At 38.1% G+C, this 24,735-nt stretch overlaps 1 protein-coding gene across 1 annotated transcript; it reads right to left on the reverse strand.

Moving 5' to 3' along the window:
- Nucleotides 1–2,712: 2,712 nt before the first annotated feature.
- Nucleotides 2,713–24,628, reverse strand: LOC144961385 (uncharacterized; the record flags this gene model as incomplete). Its single annotated transcript, XM_078894603.1, has 7 exons — nucleotides 2,713–2,894; nucleotides 9,395–9,448; nucleotides 19,786–19,839; nucleotides 23,137–23,190; nucleotides 23,527–23,637; nucleotides 23,849–23,953; nucleotides 24,583–24,628. Coding segments are annotated over 7 exons (550 nt in total), but the record flags the coding sequence as incomplete, so codon positions are not given.
- Nucleotides 24,629–24,735: the final 107 nt, after the last annotated feature.

Below are 24,735 nucleotides of genomic sequence, written 5' to 3' on the forward strand. Positions count from 1 at the left end.
ACAATATCCACCCCCACCCTTCCCTCTCATTTACTCTGTCCAACACTACAATATCCACCCCTACCCCCACCCTTCCCACTCATTTACTCTGTCCAACACTTCAATATCCACCCCTACCCTTCCCTCTCATTTACCCTGTCCAACACTACAATATCCACCCCCACCCTTCCCTCTCATTTACTCTGTCCAACACTACAATATCCACCCCCCCCCCCACCCTTCCCTCTCATTTACTCTGTCCAACACTACAACATCCAACCCCACCCTTCCCTCTCATTTACTCTGTCCAACACTACAATACCCCCCCCTACCCTTCCCTCTCATTTACTCTGTCCAACACTACAATATCCACCCCCACCCTTCCCTCTCATTTACTCTGTCCAACACTACAATATCCACCCCTACCCTTCCCTCTCATTTACTCTGTCCAACACTACAATATCCACCCCTACCCCCACCCTTCCCTCTCATTTACTCTGTCCAACACTACAATATCCACCCCTATCCCCACCCTTCCCTCTCATTTACTCTGTCCAACACTACAATATCCACCCCTACCCCCACCCTTCCCTCTCATTTACTCTGTCCAACACTACAATATCCACCCCCACCCTTCCCTCTCATTTACTCTGTCCAACACTACAATATCAACCCCCACCCTTCCCTCTCATTTACTCTGTCCAACACTACAATATCCACCCCTACCCCCCCCCTTCCCTCTCATTTACTCTGTCCAACACTACAATATCCACCCCACCCTTCCCTCTCATTTACTCTGTCTAACACTACAATATCCACCCCTACCCCCACCCTTCCCTCTCATTTACTCTGTCCAACACTACAATATCCACTCCCACCCTTCCCTCTCAATTACTCTGTCCAACACTACAATATCCACCCCCACCATTCCCTCTCATTTACTCTGTCCAACACTACAATATCCACCCCTACCCCCACCCTTCCCTCTCATTTACTCTGTCCAACACTACAATATCCACCCCTACCCCCACCCTTCCCTCTCAATTACTCTGTCCAACGCTACAATATCCACCCCTACCCTTCCCTCTCATTTACTCTGTCCAACACTACAATATCCACCCCCCACCCTTCCCTCTCATTTACTCTGTCCAACACTACAATATCCACCCCCCACCCTTCCCTCTCATTTACTCTGTCCAACACTACAATATCCACCCCACCCTTCCCTCTCATTTACTCTGTCCAACACTACAATATCCACCCTCCCACCCTTCCCTCTCATTTACTCTGTCCAACACTACAATATCCACCCTCCACCCTTCCTCTCATTTACTCTGTCCAACACTACAATATCCACCCCTACCACCACCCTTCCCTCTCAATTACTCTGTCCAACACTACAATATCCACCCTACCCACCCTTCCCTCTCATTTACTTGTCCACACTACAATATCCACCCCACCCTTCCCCTCATTTACTCTGTCCAACACTACAATATCCACCACCCCACCCTTCCCTCTCATTTACTCTGTCCAACACTACAATATCCACCCACCCACCCTTCCCTCTCATTTACTCGTTCCAACATACATACGAGCAATTGGATAGACAAGTGATGATAAGAAAGAGAAAAGGCTAAAACGCAGAAGGAAATATAAAAAACATTGTAGAGGGAGATGTGACGGAAGAGAAAGAGAAGAGAGAGAGAGAAGAGAGGGGGAGTGGTGGTAAGAGAGAGAAAGAGTGAAAAGGAGAGAGGAGAATGAGAAAGAAAGAAGATGAGGAGAGAGGGAGGGAGAAGGGAGAGAGAAAGGAAGAGGGACACAAAGAAGAGAGAGGGAGAGAAGAGAGTGAGAGAGGGGAGAGAGAGGAAGAGAGAGAGAGAGAGAGTAGGAAGAGGAAGAAGAGAGAGGGAAGAGAGAGAGGAAGAGAGAGAGAAGGAGAGAGAGAGAGAGAGAGAGAGAGAGAGTGGGAAGAGAGAGAGAGAGAGAAAGAGATGTAGAGAGAGAGAAGAGAGGAGAGAGAGAGATGGAAGGAGAGAGAGAGAGAGGAGAAGAGAAGAGAGAGAGAGAGAGGAGAGAGAGAGAGAAGAGAAGAGAGTGGAAGAGAGAGAGAGGAAGAGAGAGAGAGAGAGATGGAAGAGAGGAGAGAGAGAGGGGATGGAAGGAGAGAGAGGAGGAGGAAGGAGAGAGAGAGAGAGGAGAGAGAGAGAGAGAGAGAGGGGAAGAGAGAGAGAGAGAGTGGAAGGAGAGAGAGAGAGAGAGAGAGGAGGAAGAGTGGGAAGGAGAGAGAGAGAGAGTGGGAAGGAGAGAGAGAGAGAGAGAGAGAGAGAGTGGAAGAGAGAGAGAGAATAGTGAAGGAGAGAGAGAGAGAGAGAGAGTGGGAAGAGAGAGAGAGAGAGAGAGTGGGAAGGAAGAGGAGAGAAGAGAGAGAGAGAGAGAGTGAGAAGAGAGAGAGGGAAGAGAGAGAGTGGGAAAGAGAGAGAGAGAGAGAGAGAGAGAGAGAGAGAGATAGAGAGAGAGATAGAGATAGAAATAGAGAGATAGAGAGAGAGAGATAGAGAGATAGATAGAGAGAGAGAGATAGATAGAGAGAGATAGAGAGAGAGAGATAGAGAGAGAGATAGAGAGAGAGAGAGAGAGAGAGTTATTTCCATTTAGAAATGAAATGAAAGACACCCCCCCCACTCCCCCGAACCCTTCTCTCCACCCCCCCCCCTTCCCATACCTCATTCATGCCCCTTCTTTCACCTCACCCTTCCCTCCTTCCAAAAAGCCAAAGCATCATCTCATACCAAATCCACATACACACCTTCTATTTCTTCTGGACTCATCACCTTGGCAGGTGATTCACGAGCACAAGCACCAGGGCCTTGACCAGACGTGGAAGAAATATTTGGTCTTGTCTTCTTCACCTGTCATGGTTTTGAACACAGAGATAAAACAAATTATAGTGGAGACATGTTAAAGAGTTGATCACATTGACAACATGGACCAATCAAAACGTTTCTCTTCTTCTGGCTATTTTCCATTCTAAAGAAGGGCATTACAATAATCTAATCTGCTAGTAATAGAAGAATTAACAAGCATCTTTGTAATATCTTCATCAATATAATGTCTGATTCTTCCAATGTTTCTAATGTGATAGTTACAACATTGACATATTTATTTAACACGATCTTCCATCGATAACCCTTGATCTAAATACAGCCCAAGATTTCTCACACAAGAACTAGGTTTAATAGTATTTTCACTTTTCACATTCAACACGCCTAAGACTCTTCCCTATGACTGTGTTTAAAGGTGGCATGGATTGTACATATCAATATCGTTGTGTGTCGTTGGGTCTGATCCAATTATGGAAATCTTTGGATTCAACACGCCTAAGACTCTTCCCTATGACTGTGTTTAAAGGTGGCATGGATTGTACATATCAATATCGTTGTGTGTCGTTGGGTCTGATCCAATTATGGAAATCTTTGGATTCAACACACCTAAGACTCTTCCCTATGACTGTGTTTAAAGGTGGCATGGATTGTACATATCAATATCGTTGTGTGTCGTTGTGTCTGATCCAATTATGGAAATCTTTGGATTCAACACACCTAAGACTCTTCCCTATGACTGTGTTTAAAGGTGGCATGGATTGTACATATCAATATCGTTGTGTGTCGTTGGGTCTGATCCAATTATGGAAATCTTTGGATTCAACACGCCTAAGACTCTTCCCTATGACTGTGTTTAAAGGTGGCATGGATTGTACATATCAATATCGTTGTGTGTCGTTGGGTCTGATCCAATAATGGAAATCTTTGGATTCAACACGCCTAAGACTCTTCCCTATGACTGTGTTAAAGGTGGCATGGATTGTACTTATCAATATCGTTGTGTATCGTTGGGTCTGATCCAATTATGGAAATCTTTGGATTCAACACACCTAAGACTCTTCCCTATGACTGTGTTTAAAGGTGGCATGGATTGTACATATCAATATCGTTGTGTGTCGTTGGGTCTGATCCAATTATGGAAATCTTTGGATTCAACACACCTAAGACTCTTCCCTATGACTGTGTTTAAAGGTGGCATGGATTGTACATATCAATATCGTTGTGTGTCGTTGGGTTTGATCCAATTATGGAAATCTTTGGATTCAACAACCCTAAGACTCTTCCCTATGACTGTGTTTTAAAGGTGGCATGGATTGTACATATCAATATCGTTGTGTGTCGTTGGGTCTGATCCAATTATGGAAATCTTTGGATTCAACACGCCTAAGACTCTTCCCTATGACTGTGTTTAAAGGTGGCATGGATTGTACATATCAATATCGTTGTGTGTCGTTGGGTCTGATCCAATTATGGAAATCTTTGGATTCAACACACCTAAGACTCTTCCCTATGACTGTGTTTAAAGGTGGCATGGATTGTACATATCAAATCGTTGTGTGTCGTTGGGTCTTGATCCAATTATGGAAATCTTTGGATTCAACACACCTACGACTCTTCCCTATGACTGTGTTTAAAGGTGGCATGGATTGTACATATCAATATCGTTGTGTGTCGTTGGGTCTGATCCAATTATGGAAATCTTTGGATTCAACACGCCTAAGACTCTTCCCTATGACTGTGTTTAAAGGTGGCATGGATTGTACATATCAATATCGTTGTGTATCGTTGGGTTGATCCAATTACAATATGAGATGGAAGGACTTAAGGAAAAATCAACGTCCTGTCCAAAGGGTAGCAATAACTGTCTTCATTTTCCAAACTTCCATGTTTCAGAACTCTACTGGACAGAGCACAACAAGTAACAACCAATCCAACAACTGACAACAACCTCAAACCTGTGACCACGTCCAGACTGGACAGAAACCCGTCATGTTCCTACCTGCTCTTCCATCTTTTCCTGGAGTCCAACGAGGACTCTGTTCAGCATCCTCTGGAGGTTTTCATTAACCTCCATAGTTTTTTCTGTGCTGTGAACAGGAACAAAAATAGTTGTTATTTTAAATTGTATATTGTCTCAATGGGTAGATTGATACCTCATCATATAAGTCTCGTTATACAGACAACCTATGACTGTAACAGGGATTATGTGAAATTCCATTTATACATAGACTGTATGTGTTTGAGTAAATCTCAACAGTAATAGTATACAGACAACCTATGACTGTAACAGGAATTATGTGAAATTCCATTTATACATAGACGGTATGTGTTTGAGTAAATCTCACCAGTAATAGTATACAGACAACCTATGACTGTAACAGGGATTATGTGAAATTCCATTTATACATAGACTGTATGTGTTTGAGTAAATCTCACCAGTTATAGTATACAGACAACCTATGACTGTAACAGGGATTATGTGAAATTCCATTTATACATAGACTGTATGTGTTTGAGTAAATCTCACCAGTAATAGTATACAGACAACCTATGACTGTAACAGGGATTATGTGAAATTCCATTTATACATAGACTGTATGTGTTTGAGTAAATCTCACCAGTAATAGTATACAGACAACCTATGACTGTAACAGGGATTATGTGAAATTCCATTTATACATAGACTGTATGTGTTTGAGTAAATCTCACCAGTAATAGTATACAGACAACCTATGACTGTAACAGGGATTATGTGAAATTCCATTTATACATAGACTGCATGTGTTTGAGTAAATCTGTCACCATATAGTTACAACAACCATATTGACTGTAACAGGAAAATTATGTTTAATTCATTTATACATGATATGTCTATTGGGTAAATCTCACCATAATAGTATACAGACAACCTATGACTGTAACAGGGATTATGTGAAATTCCATTTATACATAGACTGTATGTGTTTGAGTAAATCTCACCAGTAATAGTATACAGACAACCTATGACTGTAACAGGATTATGTGAAATTCCATTTATACATAGACTGTATGTGTTTTAGTAAATCTCACCAGTAATAGTATACAGACAACCTATGACTGTAACAGGATTATGTGAAATTCCATTTATACATAGACTGTATGTGTTTGAGTAAATCTCACCAGTAATAGTATACAGACAACCTATGACTGTAACAGGGATTATGTGAAATTCCATTTATACATAGACTGTATGTGTTTGAGTAAATCTCACCAGTAATAGTATACAGACAACCTATGACTGTAACAGGGATTATGTGAAATTCCATTTATACATAGACTGTATGTGTTTGAGTAAATCTCACCAGTAATAGTATACAGACAACCTATGACTGTAACAGGGATTATGTGAAATTCCATTTATACATAGACTGTATGTGTTTGAGTAAATCTCTCTAATAGTAATCAACTATAGTGACCAACACACAAAAGTTTGTGTAACCAATGGTTGATTGTAGTTGGTCAGAGAATCATTTGGGTACGAATCATACTAAAGTTGTAGATAAGGACAGTAATAGCTGGTTGACGTCAACAGTCTATATATATATATATATATATATATATATATATATATATATATATATATATATATATATATATATATAGTGTCAGTAAGATGTCCAATGATCAGAACAATCTACTATAGTCATCATAGAAAGATGTAGCAGTTGAGATAAGGACATAATACGGTTGACGCACATTATATAATAATATATATTTTAATATATTTTATAATTTTAATTAAATAATATGTCATAAGATTCCATATGAGAACAATCTACCATGTCCATCAATAGAAAGATGTAGCAGGTTAGATAAGAGATGAAATATCTGGTTACTGTAAAGCACCTTGATCACGTCAGTGGATATTGCGAAATATAAAACCAGATTCCTACAGCATTTCCATTTTGAAATTCCAGAGTTTTAAGGTGATTTTTTTAAATTCAAGGATGAAAACAATGAATTATCCCTTCCACGCTAAAGTTTCTCCACTAGTGAGGACAACTCAACTCCTTAACTACTGATTCCACAACAGTGTAAAGGCCTCAAGTTTAATTTTCTTCAACTTAGCCAAAGACATCAATGCATTTGATTGAACAAAGAATTTCATGATATTCATATATTCTGTCTTTGCCGTCATTTTGTCAGCTATTTTTATTTTGGTGATGTGGTGGTTGTAGTTGTGTTATTAGGGATGGTGATGTGGTGGTAGTCGTAGTAATGGTGGTAGTTTGTTTTTGTTTTGTTTTTTAAAGGGTTTTACGGCACTTGCAACACATTCACCTCCAGTAAAAAGGAATAACATGGGATAGTAAAAAGTTCTAGAATTACTGTCCAATTAAAACACCCAAGAAAAGGTAAGACAAAGGGGAACTGGTTCAAATATGGAACAGATGTAGATTTCAAGAGTACCCGAAAGATACCTAGTTCCACTATCCACCATGTTATGTGGCTGTCGGCAAGCCACCTCTCCCTAGCTCAATTTGCGGCACTGTGCTGCGGCTGACACGGGGGTTATTTCAATCTTCCTTTTGAATAAACCCTAAGACAAATCTCCGCATGGAGAGGATTGAATAAAGGGAACTTTATTATTATTTACTTTATTGATATGTTACAAGTGTGTGTGTGTGTGGGGGGGGGGGGAGGTTTCTGTATCAGATTTATTTCCCACAGTAGCCAACCATGAGCACGTCATGGCGCGTGAAATTGAATTTGAAACTAATGGAGAAGTGAAAAAAATAAGCAGAGAGGTGTCTTTTATGAAAAGTGGCGATGGAGTGTGTGAGTGGCTGTGTGTGAATGCATGTGTATTATATTGTATACACACACATGCAGTGTAGACAGATACACACGATACACACATTAGTAACTGTGAATATCACAGTAAATCATCAATGGTCGAAATCACCAGGCACAAAAAAAACCCCAACTCTTTAATTAATTCATTTTAAAACGTTGGCTGGGTGAAATGAGTTCGAGGAAACCGTGTTCGAGGTAAAATTTAGTTTGAGGAAGAAATGGAATGACAACATAAGGAAAAAATTCAGGACATTGGAATGAGTTCCGAGGAAACATTGCTGGAGTGTATGTACATGTGAATTCACATACAGACACTGGCACACAAAGAGAGAGAGAGAGAGAGAGAGAGAGAGAGAGAGAGAGAGAGAGAGAGAGAGAGAGAGAGAGAGTGGAAAGAGAGACAGAAAGAGAGAGAGAAGGAGAGAGAGAGAGAGAGAATAAATTACATAAATATTAAAAATAATAAACCAGAATATATTTTGTCATTTGTCGGATTTCATAATATCTAAAAGAAACATACTCATAATGAACACATAGAAATGTTGCTGACACCTTAATATGAGTCTAAAGAGAAAAGTATCTTTGAGGATTTGGCCAGATGTCTACAAAACACAACTGAAAATGTTGTTATGCCCTGGCACTGGTTGCTAGGACAAAACCTGAACGAGTCTGGAGTTGACAGAGCCCTCCTCGGGTTGCTATTTTTTTCTGAACTCCTTAACCACCCAATCAGGGGTTCAAACCATCGCTATATAAAGCGATGCGCGAGGAGTCAGAGAGAGTTTTTCCTTGAGTTGTCTCGACTGGACACGACACCGCCTATCAGCAGTTGTGTTTTATTTTATTTTATATTTATATGGGCTGTGGTGTTCTTAATTCATGGATGGAAGGAGAGAGACAAGCAGGATGAATGGATAAGTAGAGCTGTGTCATTCCTATTTGTGTTGTAGATGTAAAGCTAAGTTCTGCGATCAATGTATCGTAATTGTTAATCCAGATTTCCTTTCCTTCATTATTATAATCTCTCTATCAGGGTCATTAAGTGAAGTACGGCCTTCTTCTACCTTCTCTATTTTCTCTTCCAGGCTAGGCTCAGTGCATCGGCCTGATCTGCAGGGGAACTCATCAACGAGTTCCCTCTGTCTTCTATCTTCGTCTGAGTCTTTTCGTTATGTTGATGTTTGGGGCTATCTGGCTCTACCGACTATCCAGGAGGAACCCGATTTGTCACAATGTACAGATTGTTATTCCATGACTAGAATGAACTAGGGCAAAAAACTGTCTGGCCACTTTTCATAGCTTAGTCGGCATTTGGTCTAAGGTGATTTCCAGAATGGTACTAAACAAATATGAGCAACAAAAGGACAGATATATATGTACATGTGAATTCCACACACATTCACACATACATACACATGGACATACACAGAGAGAGAGAGAGAGTGAGAGAGGGAGAGAGAGAGAGAATTCCATCACGTACACACTTACCAAAGATATAATTGAAATGATTACATACATATTTTAAACAATAAATCAGAATATATAAATTTTTCATGATAGTTTCACAAAGTTTAAGGAGTTGATGTAAAAAAAAAAAATCCTAGAGAACAAATTGTCAAGAATAAAAACATTTCAACTGATTTTCCACCAACAGCTAGAGTATGGGGATATTCATTTCTATCTATAAATACCTCTTGAGACATGTCGTCCATTTCCTCACGGTGTTCCTCTTTCAGTTTAGTAATCTGTAGAGATAAAAAATCATTTAATCCAGGAGGAAAAAGATTCGGTATTTGTATCCGGTTCCATGGACCAAATATCTGAATGATTTTGTTGTCATGATAGGTTTAAATGACAGTGGCCATGATTATCTCAAAGATTGTCTTTAACAAAATGGTCTTTCTGGAATATCATAATCCAGTATCTTGATCTTTTTACCAGTATGTTTTTATTGTTTTTTTTTGTTTGTTTGTTGCTTTAGGTCTCTTCCAACACAATTGAGGTTATATGAGAGACCGCTGAAACAAAAAAACAAGCAATCTAACAAAAATAGTACAAATGTCAATCAAAATCATAACCTAAAGATATCATAAGCTAAATTATAAATAACCAAGAACAAACAGGCAGAAGATTTACAGAAAAAAAAATATCCCCTGTCAAAAATACAATCACAAACCAAAGAAGCAGGATAGGCTAGTAAAGAGAAGAAGAAACGACATCACTATCGGATCGTACACCCATGCGAACATCATAGGTATATGATTCAAGGGTGATGCTCCCATCCAACCACCCGCTTTTTATTGTAAGGGGTGAATTAGGGCTTATTCAACATACGGTACTGTTGTCGGCAAGCCACCTCTCCCTAGCTTTGCGGCACTGTGCTGCGGCAGACACGGGGTTATTTCAATCTTCCTTTTGAATAAACCCTAAGACAAATCTCCGCATGGAGAGGATTGAATAAAGGGAACTTTATTATCATTTACTGTATTGATATGTTACAAGTGTGTGTGTGTGTGGGGGGGGGGGGGTTTCTGTATCAAATCTATTTCCCACAGTAGCCAACCATGAGCACGTCATTGTCGTGGTCTCAAGTGAGTAAAGAGCTACTCGACTATGCATAAAGATATATGTAGAATGAGGCCCCAGAATTTACTAGTTACTATAAATGAAAAACAATTAACGATTTGTTTACAATGAAATAAAAATAATGATGAAATTTAATTAAAAGAGATAAACAGTGATCGTGGCAGTTACAAATAGAGATATGAATATTTTACGTAACTTATGATAATATGTCAGGTTCATAAGTTTACGTTTCCAGGCAGTTGATGGGCTTGGATGATCTATTCCTCTGATAACAGGATTGGACTCGTAAAATTCCACTTCCAGGCAATTGGTAATGGGTTAATATGTAATCCTTTGACAGCGGGCTCGGGTTTGATCCTTGAAGATTATACAATCAAAGTTAAAAGCTCCGGCGTCTTAATGGTGTAGATATAATATCTACAAAGTCCCAAAAGATAAAAATCTTCCAGTATATATATAGAAGGAATAGAACGACTGGCCGTCCGGCATAGATTGTGGAGAGAAAGTGAGTGTCAAATGTTAGAACTATCAGCTTTTATAATAAGTGGCTACGTGACAGAATGTAGAACGAAAAGTATTCACTAATTAGAAATTAATTCGAGGGAAGGCTATAAGAGGAAAGACGATCTAATATTAGAAGGTAAAGTTTATCTAAGCCTACCGAAATATAACTGGAGTGAGATGAATTCAGTTCTTAATAAAATAAAATTTAATAAGATAATTGTGAACAACCTTTACTGTGACACCCCCCACCCACGTTTAAAATATACTCTTTAACCATTATGGGAAAGATAGATTTTACAAACGGAAGTAAATTTACTATCATGATACTCTAGCATTAATCCATTGTTATGATTTGTGCTACAATTAAATTATTTATTAACTAGACATGGAAATGTTTATATTAACGTAGGTATATGAATGGGTGACAATAACAATGAAAGATTGTGATTACAAATCATTGTGATGAACAACATGATGGCAATGTGATTACAAATCATTGTGATAAAACAATAGTGATGGCAATGAAGCATGATTTAAGTCGATGATATGAAGGTAATTTACTGAATGAAATGAATGAAAATGTAAATGGAATATTGACATTTCAATTATTAATCATAAATGAGTGAAAATTAATAACATAATAGATAAAGAGAAGATTTCCCAAATCATGAATGGGTATGGTATATATATCCAAACAATACTCAATGTTACATTAAGTTGGGTCATCATGTTTACAAATAAAATTATCGAAATTGTGCGTTCTGATTTGGCATAATTTTCGAGGTAACTAACAGTATGCATGGGAGGTTAAGTTATACCCTTCTCACGTGTTTACACTAATCGAGACAGTAGGTCGGCGTGAATATTTTCACAGCCTGGTATGTGAGAGATACTGAAAGTGTAATTTTGCAAAAATAGACTCCACCTTAGTACTCTACTATTATTCATTTTGTTATTTCTTATGTACGTGAGTGGTTTATGGTCCGTTTCGACCACAAACTCTTTTAGCAGTAGATATCTGCTGAATGTCTTTAAAGCAAAGACGATGGCCAGTCCTTCACGCTCTATTACAGAGTATCGTGATTCTCTGTCCAATAATTTTCTGCTTGCATATAAGCAAGGCATTAGAGTTCCCTCATGTTCCTGTAATAGTACACCTGCGATGCCCTTATCAGACGCGTCAGTTCTTACAATAAATTTTTTTGACATGTCGGGTAATTTAAGAATTGGTTCTGAACAGAGTAATGCCTTTAATTGGTTAAAGCTATTCTGACACGCTTCTGTCCAAACAATTTTGTTCGGTGACCCATTCTTTGTCAGATTTGTTAGCGGTGTCGCGATGTGCGCGAAGTTGTAAATGTATTTCCTGTAAAAATTTAGGAGCCCAAGTACTTTGCGTACTTCTTTTTTGTCTTAGGTGGTTGCGATTGTGCGATTTTTGTTTGTTTTTCTGTCTCGGGTGTCTGTGTCCCATGACCAACGGTATGATTAATCCTGCATTTGAAGCTTCGATATTAGTAAACATAGGTTGCGACACTGTGTCTCTATCAAAATACTTTTTTAGCATATTGCATGGAATGTCTTTGTTGTGTTGTTAATTTTAATCTCGTAATTAACATTAGATTTTACTGCTGTTATTTTGAATGGTCCTTTCCATGTAGCTAAAAGTTTACTCGAGTCATCGGGTAAGAGTATTAGTACTTTGTCACCAATCTCAAATTTTCTTGATTTGCTTTTTCGATCGGAGTATTCCTTGTATTTCTCTGCTTTTTTTAGTGACGGATTCCTGTGCTAGCTTACATGTATCCTCTATTCTGTCTTTCAGGTTTCTTACATATTCGTAAGCAAACATAATTTCGTTATTGTCCTCCTCATTCCCTTTACAAATGTCGGCTACTATATTGATCGGGCCGCGAGGTGATCGTCCATACATCAACTCAAATGGGGAGTAGCCTGTAGATTCTTGGGGTATTTCTCTATATGCAAATAGGATTGCTGGTAAGTATCTGTCCCAATCATCTGGTTTTTCTGCTGACACTTTTCTTAACATATTCTTTAGAGTGCCATTAAATCTTTCACAAAGACCATTTGCTTGGGGTGGTAGGGAGTTGTGAATGAGTGTTGGATTCCCATGAGTTTCATGGTTTCATGCATCATATGTGATGTAAATTGGGGTCCATTGTCCGACAGTATCTCATTTGGTATGCCTATTCTAGTAAAAATTGTCATCAATGCTTCAGCTATGTGATCCGATGTAGTTGATTTCAATGCTATCACTTCTGGCCACCTGGTTGCGTAATCGACTAGTGTTAGTATGTGTGTATGGTTTCTATCTGATTTTGTTAAAGGGCCTATAATGTCAATTGCAACTTTTTGAAAAACTTTTTCAATAACTGGGGTTGTCTCTAATGGCAATCTCGGTATTCTGCCTTTTGCGACTCTTCTTTGGCATGTGTCACACGATTTCACATATTCTCGGACGTCTTTAGTAATTCCAGGCCATGTGAAATTCTCGGATATTCTCTTCAATGTGGAAGAGCTCCCAAGATGTCCAGAAGTTATTGAATCGTGCGCTATTCCAAGGATTTTATTTCTGTAAATACTCGGCGTGACCAGTTGTTTAGCTATTTTGTTTCTTTTCCTATGTAACCTGAACAGAATATCTTTTTCAATGATGTATTCAACTTTTGATTTCGTCCCTTTGTTTGCGATATTGAAATATGAAGTTAAAGTCGGGTCCTTTTTCTGTTCTTCAATGAACCTGTTCCTGTCAAATTGTTGTGGTTCTAGAGAAATAGTCATTGGCTTCTCTGTTGTCTTAGTCATCTTTCTTGTTTCTGCTAGACAAGCTGTTTCTTGGGTTAATGACCATTCTTTTACATCTGTTGGGTTGTCTTTAAGACCTTTTATATTGCCAACAATAACATCAGCGACGGGTTGGGAAGTATACAGCATTCCACTATTCCTGTATAGTATGGGGTTTCTATGTACACGTTAGCTGTTTCAAAGGTTTCGACTGTGCCACTGAATGTGATGCATTGTACCGTTTTTCCAGTTTTGTCTTCGTCATTGATCAAAGATGCTTTTATTCCTACTGTACTGCATCCTGTGTCTCTCAATATTTTGCAATCAGTTCCATTAGCTTTGCCTTCACAAAAAAATAGCGATCCTGATTTGTGAGTTTGTGTTAAAAGTGACATACCTTTCACGCAATACACATTTATATTTTCTCCTGACATTACTCGTGTCTGATTGTTTACACTTGTTTGGAGTGATGCATTTGCAGTTTCTTTTGGATATCCCACGATTTTGTAACATTTGTCTGCTGTGTGGCCTTTCATTCCACAATATTGACATTTAATTATAGGTTTGTTGGTTTTCTTATACTCAGTATTATTGTCAGTGCTATTTCTTGTTTTGTTTTGATAGGGTCGGCTATGGTCTCTATTGAACTGTTTGTTCCATGGTTTGTTACTATGGTCATCCTGTTTCACTTGCGTGTTCCGAGTGATTGATCGGCTCGTTCTATTTGAGTACTGAACTTTAGGTGTACCTGGACTCTGAGCAGCGGCAGCGTAGTATGGTTCCTTCAATGTTCTGCTAAGAGGTGTCAATGGATGTGCGCTGTTAAAGTTTTCTGGGTAGATTCTTAATTTGTCCAAGTTTTCTGGCTTTCTCTCTTTAAAGAATGCGACTAAATCTGGGTTGCAAGCTTGATAGATTCGATTCTTCAGCGTGAGATAGTAAAGGCCTGCAAAGTCGTCTTGTTTTACGTTTGCCAACTCAAGCCACTGATTTAGAAATTGAGTAATTCGGTTCACGAATGTATTAAAGTCTTCTCCACTTTCCGGTTTTGCAGTGTGAAACCTTTCCTGGTAACCATCTTCCGTTAATCTAAATCTTTTTAGTAGAGCGTCTTTAATTTTTCCATAGTCATCTGCATCTTCAGTTGTTAAGGTATAGAAAACTTTTAGCGGTTCTCCAGATAAGCAGTTAATCAAGGCTGTGGCCCATTTGCTTTCTGGCCAACGATAACCTTTAGCCTGAACTTCGAATCGGTGTAAGAAGGATTCTAGACAGTCTGAGCGTTCATCGTATGTTGGCATGCATGGAAGTTTCACGAAAAATTCATCACTATTATTATGTTTTCTTTCATGACCGGTTTTTGTTTTTTCAATTTCCAGCATCATTTGGGTCCTTTTGGTTTCTTCTTCTGCTAAAGCTATTTGTCTTTTTAGTTCCCTTTCTTGGACTCTTTCTTCTCGTTTTTCTCTACGAATTCTTTCTTCGTGTTCTTTTTCTTCTCTACGAATTCTTTCTTCATTTTCTTCTTTTATTTTCTCTTCGCACCATGAAAATATTCTTTCCTGGGGTATTTCTAAGTCCTTTGCGAGACTTAAGTATCTTTTATATGCTTCCATTTTTGCAATAAATTAGTTACGATGTTTTATATATATTATATTGACAGGATACTGTTACTGACTGTTTTATTTATTTACACTTACTGGAATGAACTGTTCTATTTTAGAAATCTCTCTCTCTTATTTCAACTTATTATGTATGTTGAATTTGATGCCTTTTATCGTTATATCTTATAAAGCAATGTGTCAATACAATGCGGAGTTATTATGACTTGTGTCAATAACAATGTGTCAATCGCGTGTACTCTAAACTATGTTACTACGAAAAATGTATCACCAATGTGTGTGACTCGTCGTTAGTTTGTGTACAATTATTCGCAATGACGCTAATATACTAGAGTGTGATAACAATACTAGGATGCCAAAATAATCCCAAGTTATCTATCACTAAATATAACACGACGGCTAGTAGACTCCTTTTATTATTATTTAGTTTTTAAAGACTCACTTTTCAGAACATAATATATAAGTGGTTTTCGGTAACAGTAATATGCCAAAAATGCATTTAAAACAAATCACTATGCAAAACAAATCACGATGTCTATAGTTACTATGTGATGCCCAACTCATGTAAAAGAGAATAATGAAGGATATATTTACCAACTCAGTTCGTGGCTGGGACCTCTCTCTTGTTCAATGGTTGTTCAACAATTGTAATTAGGCATTGAAGAGTGTTTAACAGTGATGTCTGAAATACAAAACAATAAAATATCGTAAGATTTACAATAGTTACAAAATGTGTTCACAACACTGAGTGATTGGTTGATAGGTGAATGAATCGTTATGGAATGTAAACATATTGAAAACAATTCATGAATGAGGCAAACAACAAAATGAAATGAGTGATATAATAACAAAGTGGACAAGGAATGAATGAATGAATGAAAAACTGAGTGAATAGATGAATGAATGAATGGATAATGTATGAATGAAAGAATGAAGGGAGGAATAAATGTATGAATGATTGGATAAATGAGTGAATAAACGAATGAATGGATGAATGAATGAATGAATGAATGAATGAATGAATGAATGAACAATGAATGAATGAATAATTTATAAATGAATAAATGAATGAAGGAATGAATCAATAAAATGCTATTCAATTTGAATGAAAGAATGAATGGATAAATTGCTATTCCATTTAAATGAAGAAATGAAAAAGAAAAAAAAAATTAATCCTGTAAATGGGGAGTTCAATTAAAATATGATCAAGTGGGGCAATTAAGAGTTTTACAATTTAAACTTTAAAGTTAGATGAAATAGATATAAGTAACTAAATAAATTCAATTCTTTATATGTGTCCCCTCCAAAATGTCATGGTCTCAAGTGAGTAAAGAGCTACTCGACTATGCATAAAGATATATGTAGAATGAGGCCCCAGAATTTACTAGTTACTATAAATGAAAAACAATTAACGATTTGTTTACAATGAAATAAAAATAATGATGAAATTTAATTAAAAGAGATAAACAGTGATCGTGGCAGTTACAAATAGAGATATGAATATTTTACGTAACTTATGATAATATGTCAGGTTCATAAGTTTACGTTTCCAGGCAGTTGATGGCTTGGATGATCTATTCCTCTGATAACAGGATTGGACTCGTAAAATTCCACTTCCAGGCAATTGGTAATGGGTTAATATGTAATCCTTTGACAGCGGGCTCGGGTTTGATCCTTGAAGATTATACAATCAAAGTTAAAAGCTCCGGCGTCTTAATGGTGTAGATATAATATCTACAAAGTCCCAAAAGATAAAAATCTTCCAGTATATATATAGAAGGAATAGAACGACTGGCCGTCCGGCATAGATTGTGGAGAGAAAGTGAGTGTCAAATGTTAGACCTATCAGCTTTTATAATAAGTGGCTACGTGACAGAATGTAGAACGAAAAGTATTCACTAATTAGAAATTAATTCGAGGGAAGGCTATAAGAGGAAAGACGATCTAATATTAGAAGGTAAAGTTTATCTAAGCCTACCGAAATATAACTGGAGTGAGATGAATTCAGTTCTTAATAAAATAAAATTTAATAAGATAATTGTGAACAACCTTTACTGTGACAGTCATGGCGCGTGGAATTGAATTTGAAACTAATGGAGAAGTGAAAAAAATAAGCAGAGGTGTCTTTTATGAAAAGTGGCGATGGAGTGTGTGAGTGCATGTGTGTGAATGCATGTGTATTATATTGTATACACACACATGCAGTGTAGATAGATACACACGATACACACATAAGTAACTGTGAATATCACAGTAAATCATCAGTGGTCGAAATCACCAGGCACAAAAAAAAAACAACCCTTTAATTAATTCATTTTAAAACGTAGGCTGGGTGAAATGAGTTCGAGGAAACCGTGTTCGAGGTAAAATTTAGTTTGAGGAAGAAATGGAATGACAACAAAGAATAATAAGGAAAAAATTCAGGACATTGGAATGAGTTCCGAGGAAACATTGCTGGAGTGTATGTACATGTGAATTCCACATACAGACACATGGACACACAAAGAGAGAGAGAGAGAGAGAGAGAGAGAGAGAGAGAGAGAGAGAGAGAGATAGAGAGAGAGAAAGGGAGAGAGAGAGAGAGAGAGAGAGAGAAAGGGAGAGAGAGAGAGAGAGAGAGAGAGAGAAAGAGAGAGAGAGAGAGGTAGAGAGAGGTAGAGAGAGAGAGAGGTAGAGAGAGAGAGAGAGGTAGAGAGAGAGAGAGGTAGAGAGAGAGAGAGAGAGAGAGATAAAATTCCATCACATGCACACTTACCAAAGAAAAAATTGAGAAGATTACATAAATATTAAAAATAATAAACCAGAATATATTTTGTCGTTTGTAGGATTTCATATCTAAATGAAACATGTGCGAAACTGACAGATGAGAGAGAGAGCTGGCGAACCATGATCTCCAACGTCGTGTCCGACATGGAACATCGGTAAGGTAAGAAATGAAACATACTCATAATGAACACATAGAAATGTTGCTGACACTTTAATATGAGTCTAAAGAGAAAAGTATCTTTGAGGATTTGGCCAGATGTCTACAAAACACAACTGAAAATGTTGTTATGCCCTGGCACTGGTTGCTAGGACAAAACCTGAACGAGTCTGGAGTTGACAGAGCCCTCCTCAGGTTGCCAGTTTTTTCTGAACTCCTCAACCACCCAATCAGGGGGTTCGAACCATCGCTATATATAAAGCGATGCGCGAGGAGTCAGAGAGAGTTTTTCCTTGAGTTGTCTCGACTGGACACGACACCGCCTATCAGCGGTTGTGTTTTATTTTATTTTATATTTATATGGGCTGTGGTGTTCTTAATTCATGGATGGAAGGAGAGAGACAAGCAGGATGAATGGATAAGTAGAGCTGTGTCATTCCTATTTGTATTGTAGATGTAAAGCTAAGTTCTGTGATCAATGTAACGTAATTGTTAATCCAGATTTCCTTTCCTTCATTATTATAATCTCTCTATCAGGGTCATTAAGTGAAGTACGGCCTTCTTCTACCTTCTCTATTTTCTCTTCCAGGCTAGGCTCAGTGCATCGGCCTGCTCTGCAGGGGAACTCATCAACGAGTTCCCTCTGTCTTCTATCTTCGTCTGAGTCTTTTCGTTATGTTGATGTTTGGGGCTATCTGGCTCTACCGACTATCCAGGAGGAACCCGATTTGTCACAATGTACAGATTGTTATTCCATGACTAGAATGAACTAGGGCTAAAAACTGTCTGGCCACTTTTCATAGCTTAGTCGGCATTTGGTCTAAGGTGATTTCCAGAATGGTACTGAACAAATATGAGCAACAAAAGGACAGATAATATATGTACATATGAATTCCACATACAGTCACACATACACATGGTCATACAAACACAGAGAGAGAAAGAAAGAAGAGAGAGAGAGAGAGAGAGAGAGAGAGAAGAGAGAAAGAAAGAGAGAGAGAAGAGAAAGAGGGAGGAGAGAGAGACAAGAGAAGAGAGAGAGAGAGAGAGGAGAGAGAAAGAAGAGAGAAGAGAGAGGAGAAGAGAGAGAGAGAGAGAGAGAGAGAGAGAGAGAGAGGAGAGAGAGAGGGAAGAGAGAAGAGAGAGAGAGAGAGAGAGGGAGAGAGAGAGAGAGAGAGAGAGAAGAGAGAGAGAGAGAAGGGAGAGAGAGAGAGAGGAGAGAGAAGAGAGAGAGGGGGGGGGAGAGAGAGAGAGAGAGAGAGAGAGAGGGGGGGGAGAAGAGAGAGGAGGGGGGGGGAGAGGAGAGAGGAGAGGGGGAGAGGAGAGAGGGGGGGGGAGAGAGGAGGGGGGGGGGGGGGGGGGGGGGGGGGGGGGGGGGGGGGGGAGAGGAGGAGAGAGAGAGAGAGAGAGAGAGAGGTGTAAAGAAAATTCCATCACGTACAAAGATACAATTCAGATGATTCCATAAATATTTTAAACAATAAACCAGAATATATAAATTTTTCATGATAATTTCACAAAGTTTAAGGAGTTGATGTAAAAAAAAGAATCCTAGAGAACAAATTGTTAAGAATAAAAACATTTCAACTGATTTTCCACCAACAGCTAGAGTATGGGGATATTCATTTCTATCTATAAATACCTCTTGAGACATCTCGTCCATTTCCTTACGGTGTTCCTCTTTCAGTTTAGTAATCTGTAGAGATAAAAAATCATTTAATCCAGGAGGAAAAAGATTCGGTATTTTTATCCAGTTCCATGGACCAAATATCTGAATGATTTTGTTGTCATGATAGGTTTAAATGACAGTGGCCATGATTATCTCAAAGATTGTCTTTAACAAAATGGTCTTTCTGGAATATCATAATCCAGTATCTTGATCTTTTTACCAGTATCTTTTTATTGTAAGGGTGAATTAGGGCTTATTCAACATACGGTACTGTTGTCGGCAAGCCACCTCTCCCTAGCTCAATTTGCGGCACTGTGCTGCGGCTGACACGGGGGTTATTTCAATCTTCCTTTTGAATAAACCCTAAGACAAATCTCCGCATGGAGAGGATTGAATAAAGGGAACTTTATTATTATTTACTTTATTGATATGTTACAAGTGTGTGTGTGTGTGTGGGGGGGGGGGGAGGTTTCTGTATCACATTTATTTCCCACAGTAGCCAACCATGAGCACGTCATGGCGCGTGGAATTGAATTTGAAACTAATGGAGAAGTGAAAAAAATAAGCAGAGGTGTCTTTTATGAAAAGTGGCGATGGAGTGTGTGAGTGGCTGTATGTGAATGCATGTGTATTATATTGTATACACACACATGCAGTGTAGACAGATACACATGATACACACATTAGTAACTGTGAATATCACAGTAAATCATCAGTGGTCGAAATCACCTGGCACAAAAAAAAAACCCCAACTCTTTAATTAATTCATTTTAAAACGTTGGCTGGGTGAAATGAGTTCGAGGAAACCGTGTTCGAGGTAAAATTTAGTTTGAGGAAAAAATGGAATGACAACAAAGAATAATAAGGAAAAAATTCAGGACATTGGAATGAGTTCCGAGGAAACATTGCTGGAGTGTATGTACATGTGAATTCCACATACAGACACATGGACACACAAAGAGAGAGAGAGAGAGAGAGAGAGAGAGAGAGAGAGAGAGGGAGAGAGAGAGAGAGAGAGAGAGAAAATTCCATCACACGCACACTTACCAAAGATAAAATTGAGATGATCACATAAATATTAAAAATAATAAACCAGAATATATTTTGTCGTTTGTAGGATTTCATGATATCTAAAAGAAACACTCATAATGAACACATAGAAATGTTGCTGACACTTTAATATGAGTCTAAAGAGAAAAGTATCTTTGAGGATTTGGCCAGATGTCTACAAAACACAACTGAAAATGTTGTTATGCCCTGGCACTGGTTGCTAGGACAAAACCTGAACGAGTCTGGAGTTGACAGAGCCCTCCTCGGGTTGCCAGTTTTTTCTGAACTCCTAAACCACCCAATCAGGGGTTCGATCCATCGCTATATATAAAGCGATGCGCGAGGAGTCAGAGAGAGTTTTTTCCTTGAGTTGTCTCGACTGGACACGACACCGCCTATCAGCAGTTGTGTTTTATTTTATTTTATATTTATATGGGCTGTGGTGTTCTTAATTCATGGATGGAAGGAGAGAGACAAGCAGGATGAATGGATAAGTAGAGCTGTGTCATTCCTATTTGTATTGTAGATGTAAAGCTAAGTTCTGTGATCAATGTAATGTAATTGTTAATCCAGATTTCCTTTCCTTCATTATTATAATCTCTCTATCAGGGTCATTAAGTGAAGTACGGCCTTCTTCTACCTTCTCTATTTTCTCTTCCAGGCTAGGCTCAGTGCATCGGCCTGATCTGCAGGGGAACTCATCAACGAGTTCCCTCTGTCTTCTATCTTCCTCTGAGTCTTTTCGTTATGTTGATGTTTGGGGCTATCTGGCTCTACCGACTATCCAGGAGGAACCCGATTTGTCACAATGTACAGATTGTTATTCCATGACTAGAATGAACTAGGACAAAAAACTGTCTGGCCACTTTCCACAGCTTAGTCGGCATTTGGTCTAAGGTGATTTCCAGATTGGTACTAAACAAATATGAGCAACAAAAGGATTTATTGTTTGTTTGTTGCTTTAGGTCTCTTCCAACATAATTGAGGTTATATGAGAGACCGCTGAAACAAAAAAACAAGCAATCTAACAAAAATAGTACAAATGTTTGTTTGTTGCTTTAGGTCTCTTCCAACACAATTGAGGTTATATGAGAGACCGCTGAAACAAAAAAACAAGCAATCTAACAAAAATAGTACAAATGTTTGTTTGTTGCTTTAGGTCTCTTTCAACACAATTGAGGTTATATGAGAGACCGCTGAAAACAAAAAAACAAGCAATCTAACAAAAATAGTACAAATGTCAATCAAAATCATAACCTAAAGATATCATAAGCTAAATTATAAATAACCAAGAACAAACAGGCAGAAGATTTACAGAAAAAAAATATCCCCTGTCAAAAATACAATCACAAACCAAAGAAGCAGGATAGGCTAGTAAAGAGAAGAAGAAACGACATCACTATCGGATCGTACACCCATGCGAACATCATAGGTATATGATTCAAGGGTGATGCTCCCATCCAACACCCGCAGCAAACAAAAGGACAGATAATATATGTACATGTGAATTCCACACACAGTCAACATACACATGGTCATAGACACACACACAAAGAGAGAGAGAGAGAGAAGAGTGAGAGAGAGAGAGAGAGAGAGAGAGAAAGAGAGAGAGAGAGAAGAGAGAGAGAGAGAGAAAGAGAGAGAGAGAGAGAAGAGAGAGAGAGAGAAGAGAGAGAGAGAAAGAGAGAGAGAAGAGAAGAGAAAGAGGAGAGGAGAGAGACAGAGAGAAGAGAGAGAGAGAGAGGGGGGAGAGAGAGAAAGAGAGAGAGAGAGGGGAGAGAGAGAGAGGGAGAGAGAGAGAGGGGGGGGAGAGAGAGAGGGAGAGAGAGAAAGAGAGAGGAGAGAGGGAAAGAGAGAGAGAGAGAGAGAGGGGAGGAGAGAGGAGAGAGAGAGAGAAGAGAGAGAAGGAGAGAGAGAGAGAGGGGGGAAGAAAGAGAGAGAGGGGAGGAGAGAGAGAGAGGAGAGAGGAGAGAGAGGGGGGGAGGGGGAGAAGGGGAGGGAGGGGGGGGGGAGAGAGAGAGAGAGAGAGAGAGAGAGAGAGAGAAGGTATAAAGAAAATTCCATCACGTACAAAGATACAATTCAGATGATTACATAAATATTTTAAACAATAAACCAGAATATATAAAGTTTTCATGATAATTTCACAAAGTTTAAGGAGTTGATGAAAAAAAAAAAGAATCCTAGAGAACAAATTGTCAAGAATAAAAACATTTCAACTGATTTTCCACCAACAGCTAGAGTATGGGGATATTCATTTCTATCTATAAATACCTCTTGAGAAACGTCGTCCATTTCCTCACGGTGTTCCTCTTTCAGTTTAGTAATCTGTAGAGATAAAAAATCATTTAATCCAGGAGGAAAAAGATTCGGTATTTTTATGCGGTTCCATGGACCAAATATCTGAATGATTTTGTTGTCATGATAGGTTTAAATGACAGTGGCCATGATTATCTCAAAGATTGTCTTTAACAAAATGGTCTTTCTGGAATATCATAATCCAGTATCTTGATCTTTTTACCAGTATGTTTTTATTGTAAGGGGTGAATTGGGGCTTATTCAACATACGGTACTGTATGTATGTAGTGTGTAGTACTGGTGAAACGCTTTTAACATGTTATCTATTATTATTATCACCTAGCCCAAATAAACAACATGTATTACCTCCCTTGCCATGGCGTCCATTTCCTTCCGTCTCTTTCTATCTTTCTCAATTAAATCTTCAACTTTCTTTTCCAGTTGAGGATTTCTAGCAGAAGATGACGCTCCTTCTCTCTGTCCGAATATAAATCAAACATGACAAAATACAGAGTGAGTTTATTGGGTCACTGTGTCCTTGTGTGTAACATTCCTGATTGAATCAATCTCCTCTCTCTCCTCTCTCTCTCTCTCTCTCTCCTCTCTCTCTCTCTCTTCTCTCTCCTCTCTCTCTCCTCTCTCTCTCTCTCCGTCGATTCAGCATTGGTCAATATAAAATCTAGCTTACCTCCCTTTCCATGGCACCAATTTTTTCTAATAGACTTTCATGTTTTACATATAAATTGCTGACTGCATCTTTCAGCAGGGCAATTTCTCCCAATGCTTTTGTGAGCTGTAGGAAAAGAGGAAAAAAAGCAAATTCCATGACATTGTTTACAATAATAATACAATAACAATAATAATGATAATAATAATAATAACAACAATAATAATAATAATAATAATAATAATAATAATAATAATAATAATAATAATAATAATAACAATAACAATAATAATAATAATAATAATAGAAGTTGCTTTCTCAATAAAATGAATTACAATGAAACAATGAAACATATTTTCTTTAATTGCCCTGACTGTGAATAGAACCCAGTACCTTCAAGCTAGATCTAAAAATTTTTAACCCCCTTAGCCCCCATACCAGATATTCAATCACGTCTTTACAGAAGAAAATTGTTTTACATTTATCATAATCTATTTTCTGTTTGAAATTTGGCTGACGTTATCAAACTGGGTTTAATATTTTTAGTAACAAAAAACAACAGATTTTCATATTATGTTTGTGACTCTATTTTTGGATACCAAATACCAAACACCAACAACGAAACAGAAACTGTGGTTTTATTTTCACAAGAAAGTGCCGAAAAACAACCCATTAAATAAACCCTCAAATGAGGAACCTAGGAAAAAATAAATCAATCAATCAATCAAAAAAAAAATAAGAAAATTTTTATTGACCTTGGATTCGGTATCAAAATGTTTCGGCCTTCCCTTCTTGTTTTTTCTGAAAAAGTCCAAATAAATTGGTTTTAGTGACAGTTCTAATTAAAGGAACAACCAAAGATAAAAACCATTTCATTTTAGGGGAAATTTTACACTATGATTTTTCAA

This window comes from Berghia stephanieae, unplaced genomic scaffold (assembly GCF_034508935.2).
Source record: "Berghia stephanieae isolate SIO BIC M18660-M18661 unplaced genomic scaffold, UCSD_Bste_1.3 scaffold239, whole genome shotgun sequence".
In the NCBI taxonomy this organism is placed as follows: Eukaryota; Metazoa; Mollusca; class Gastropoda; order Nudibranchia; family Aeolidiidae; genus Berghia; species Berghia stephanieae.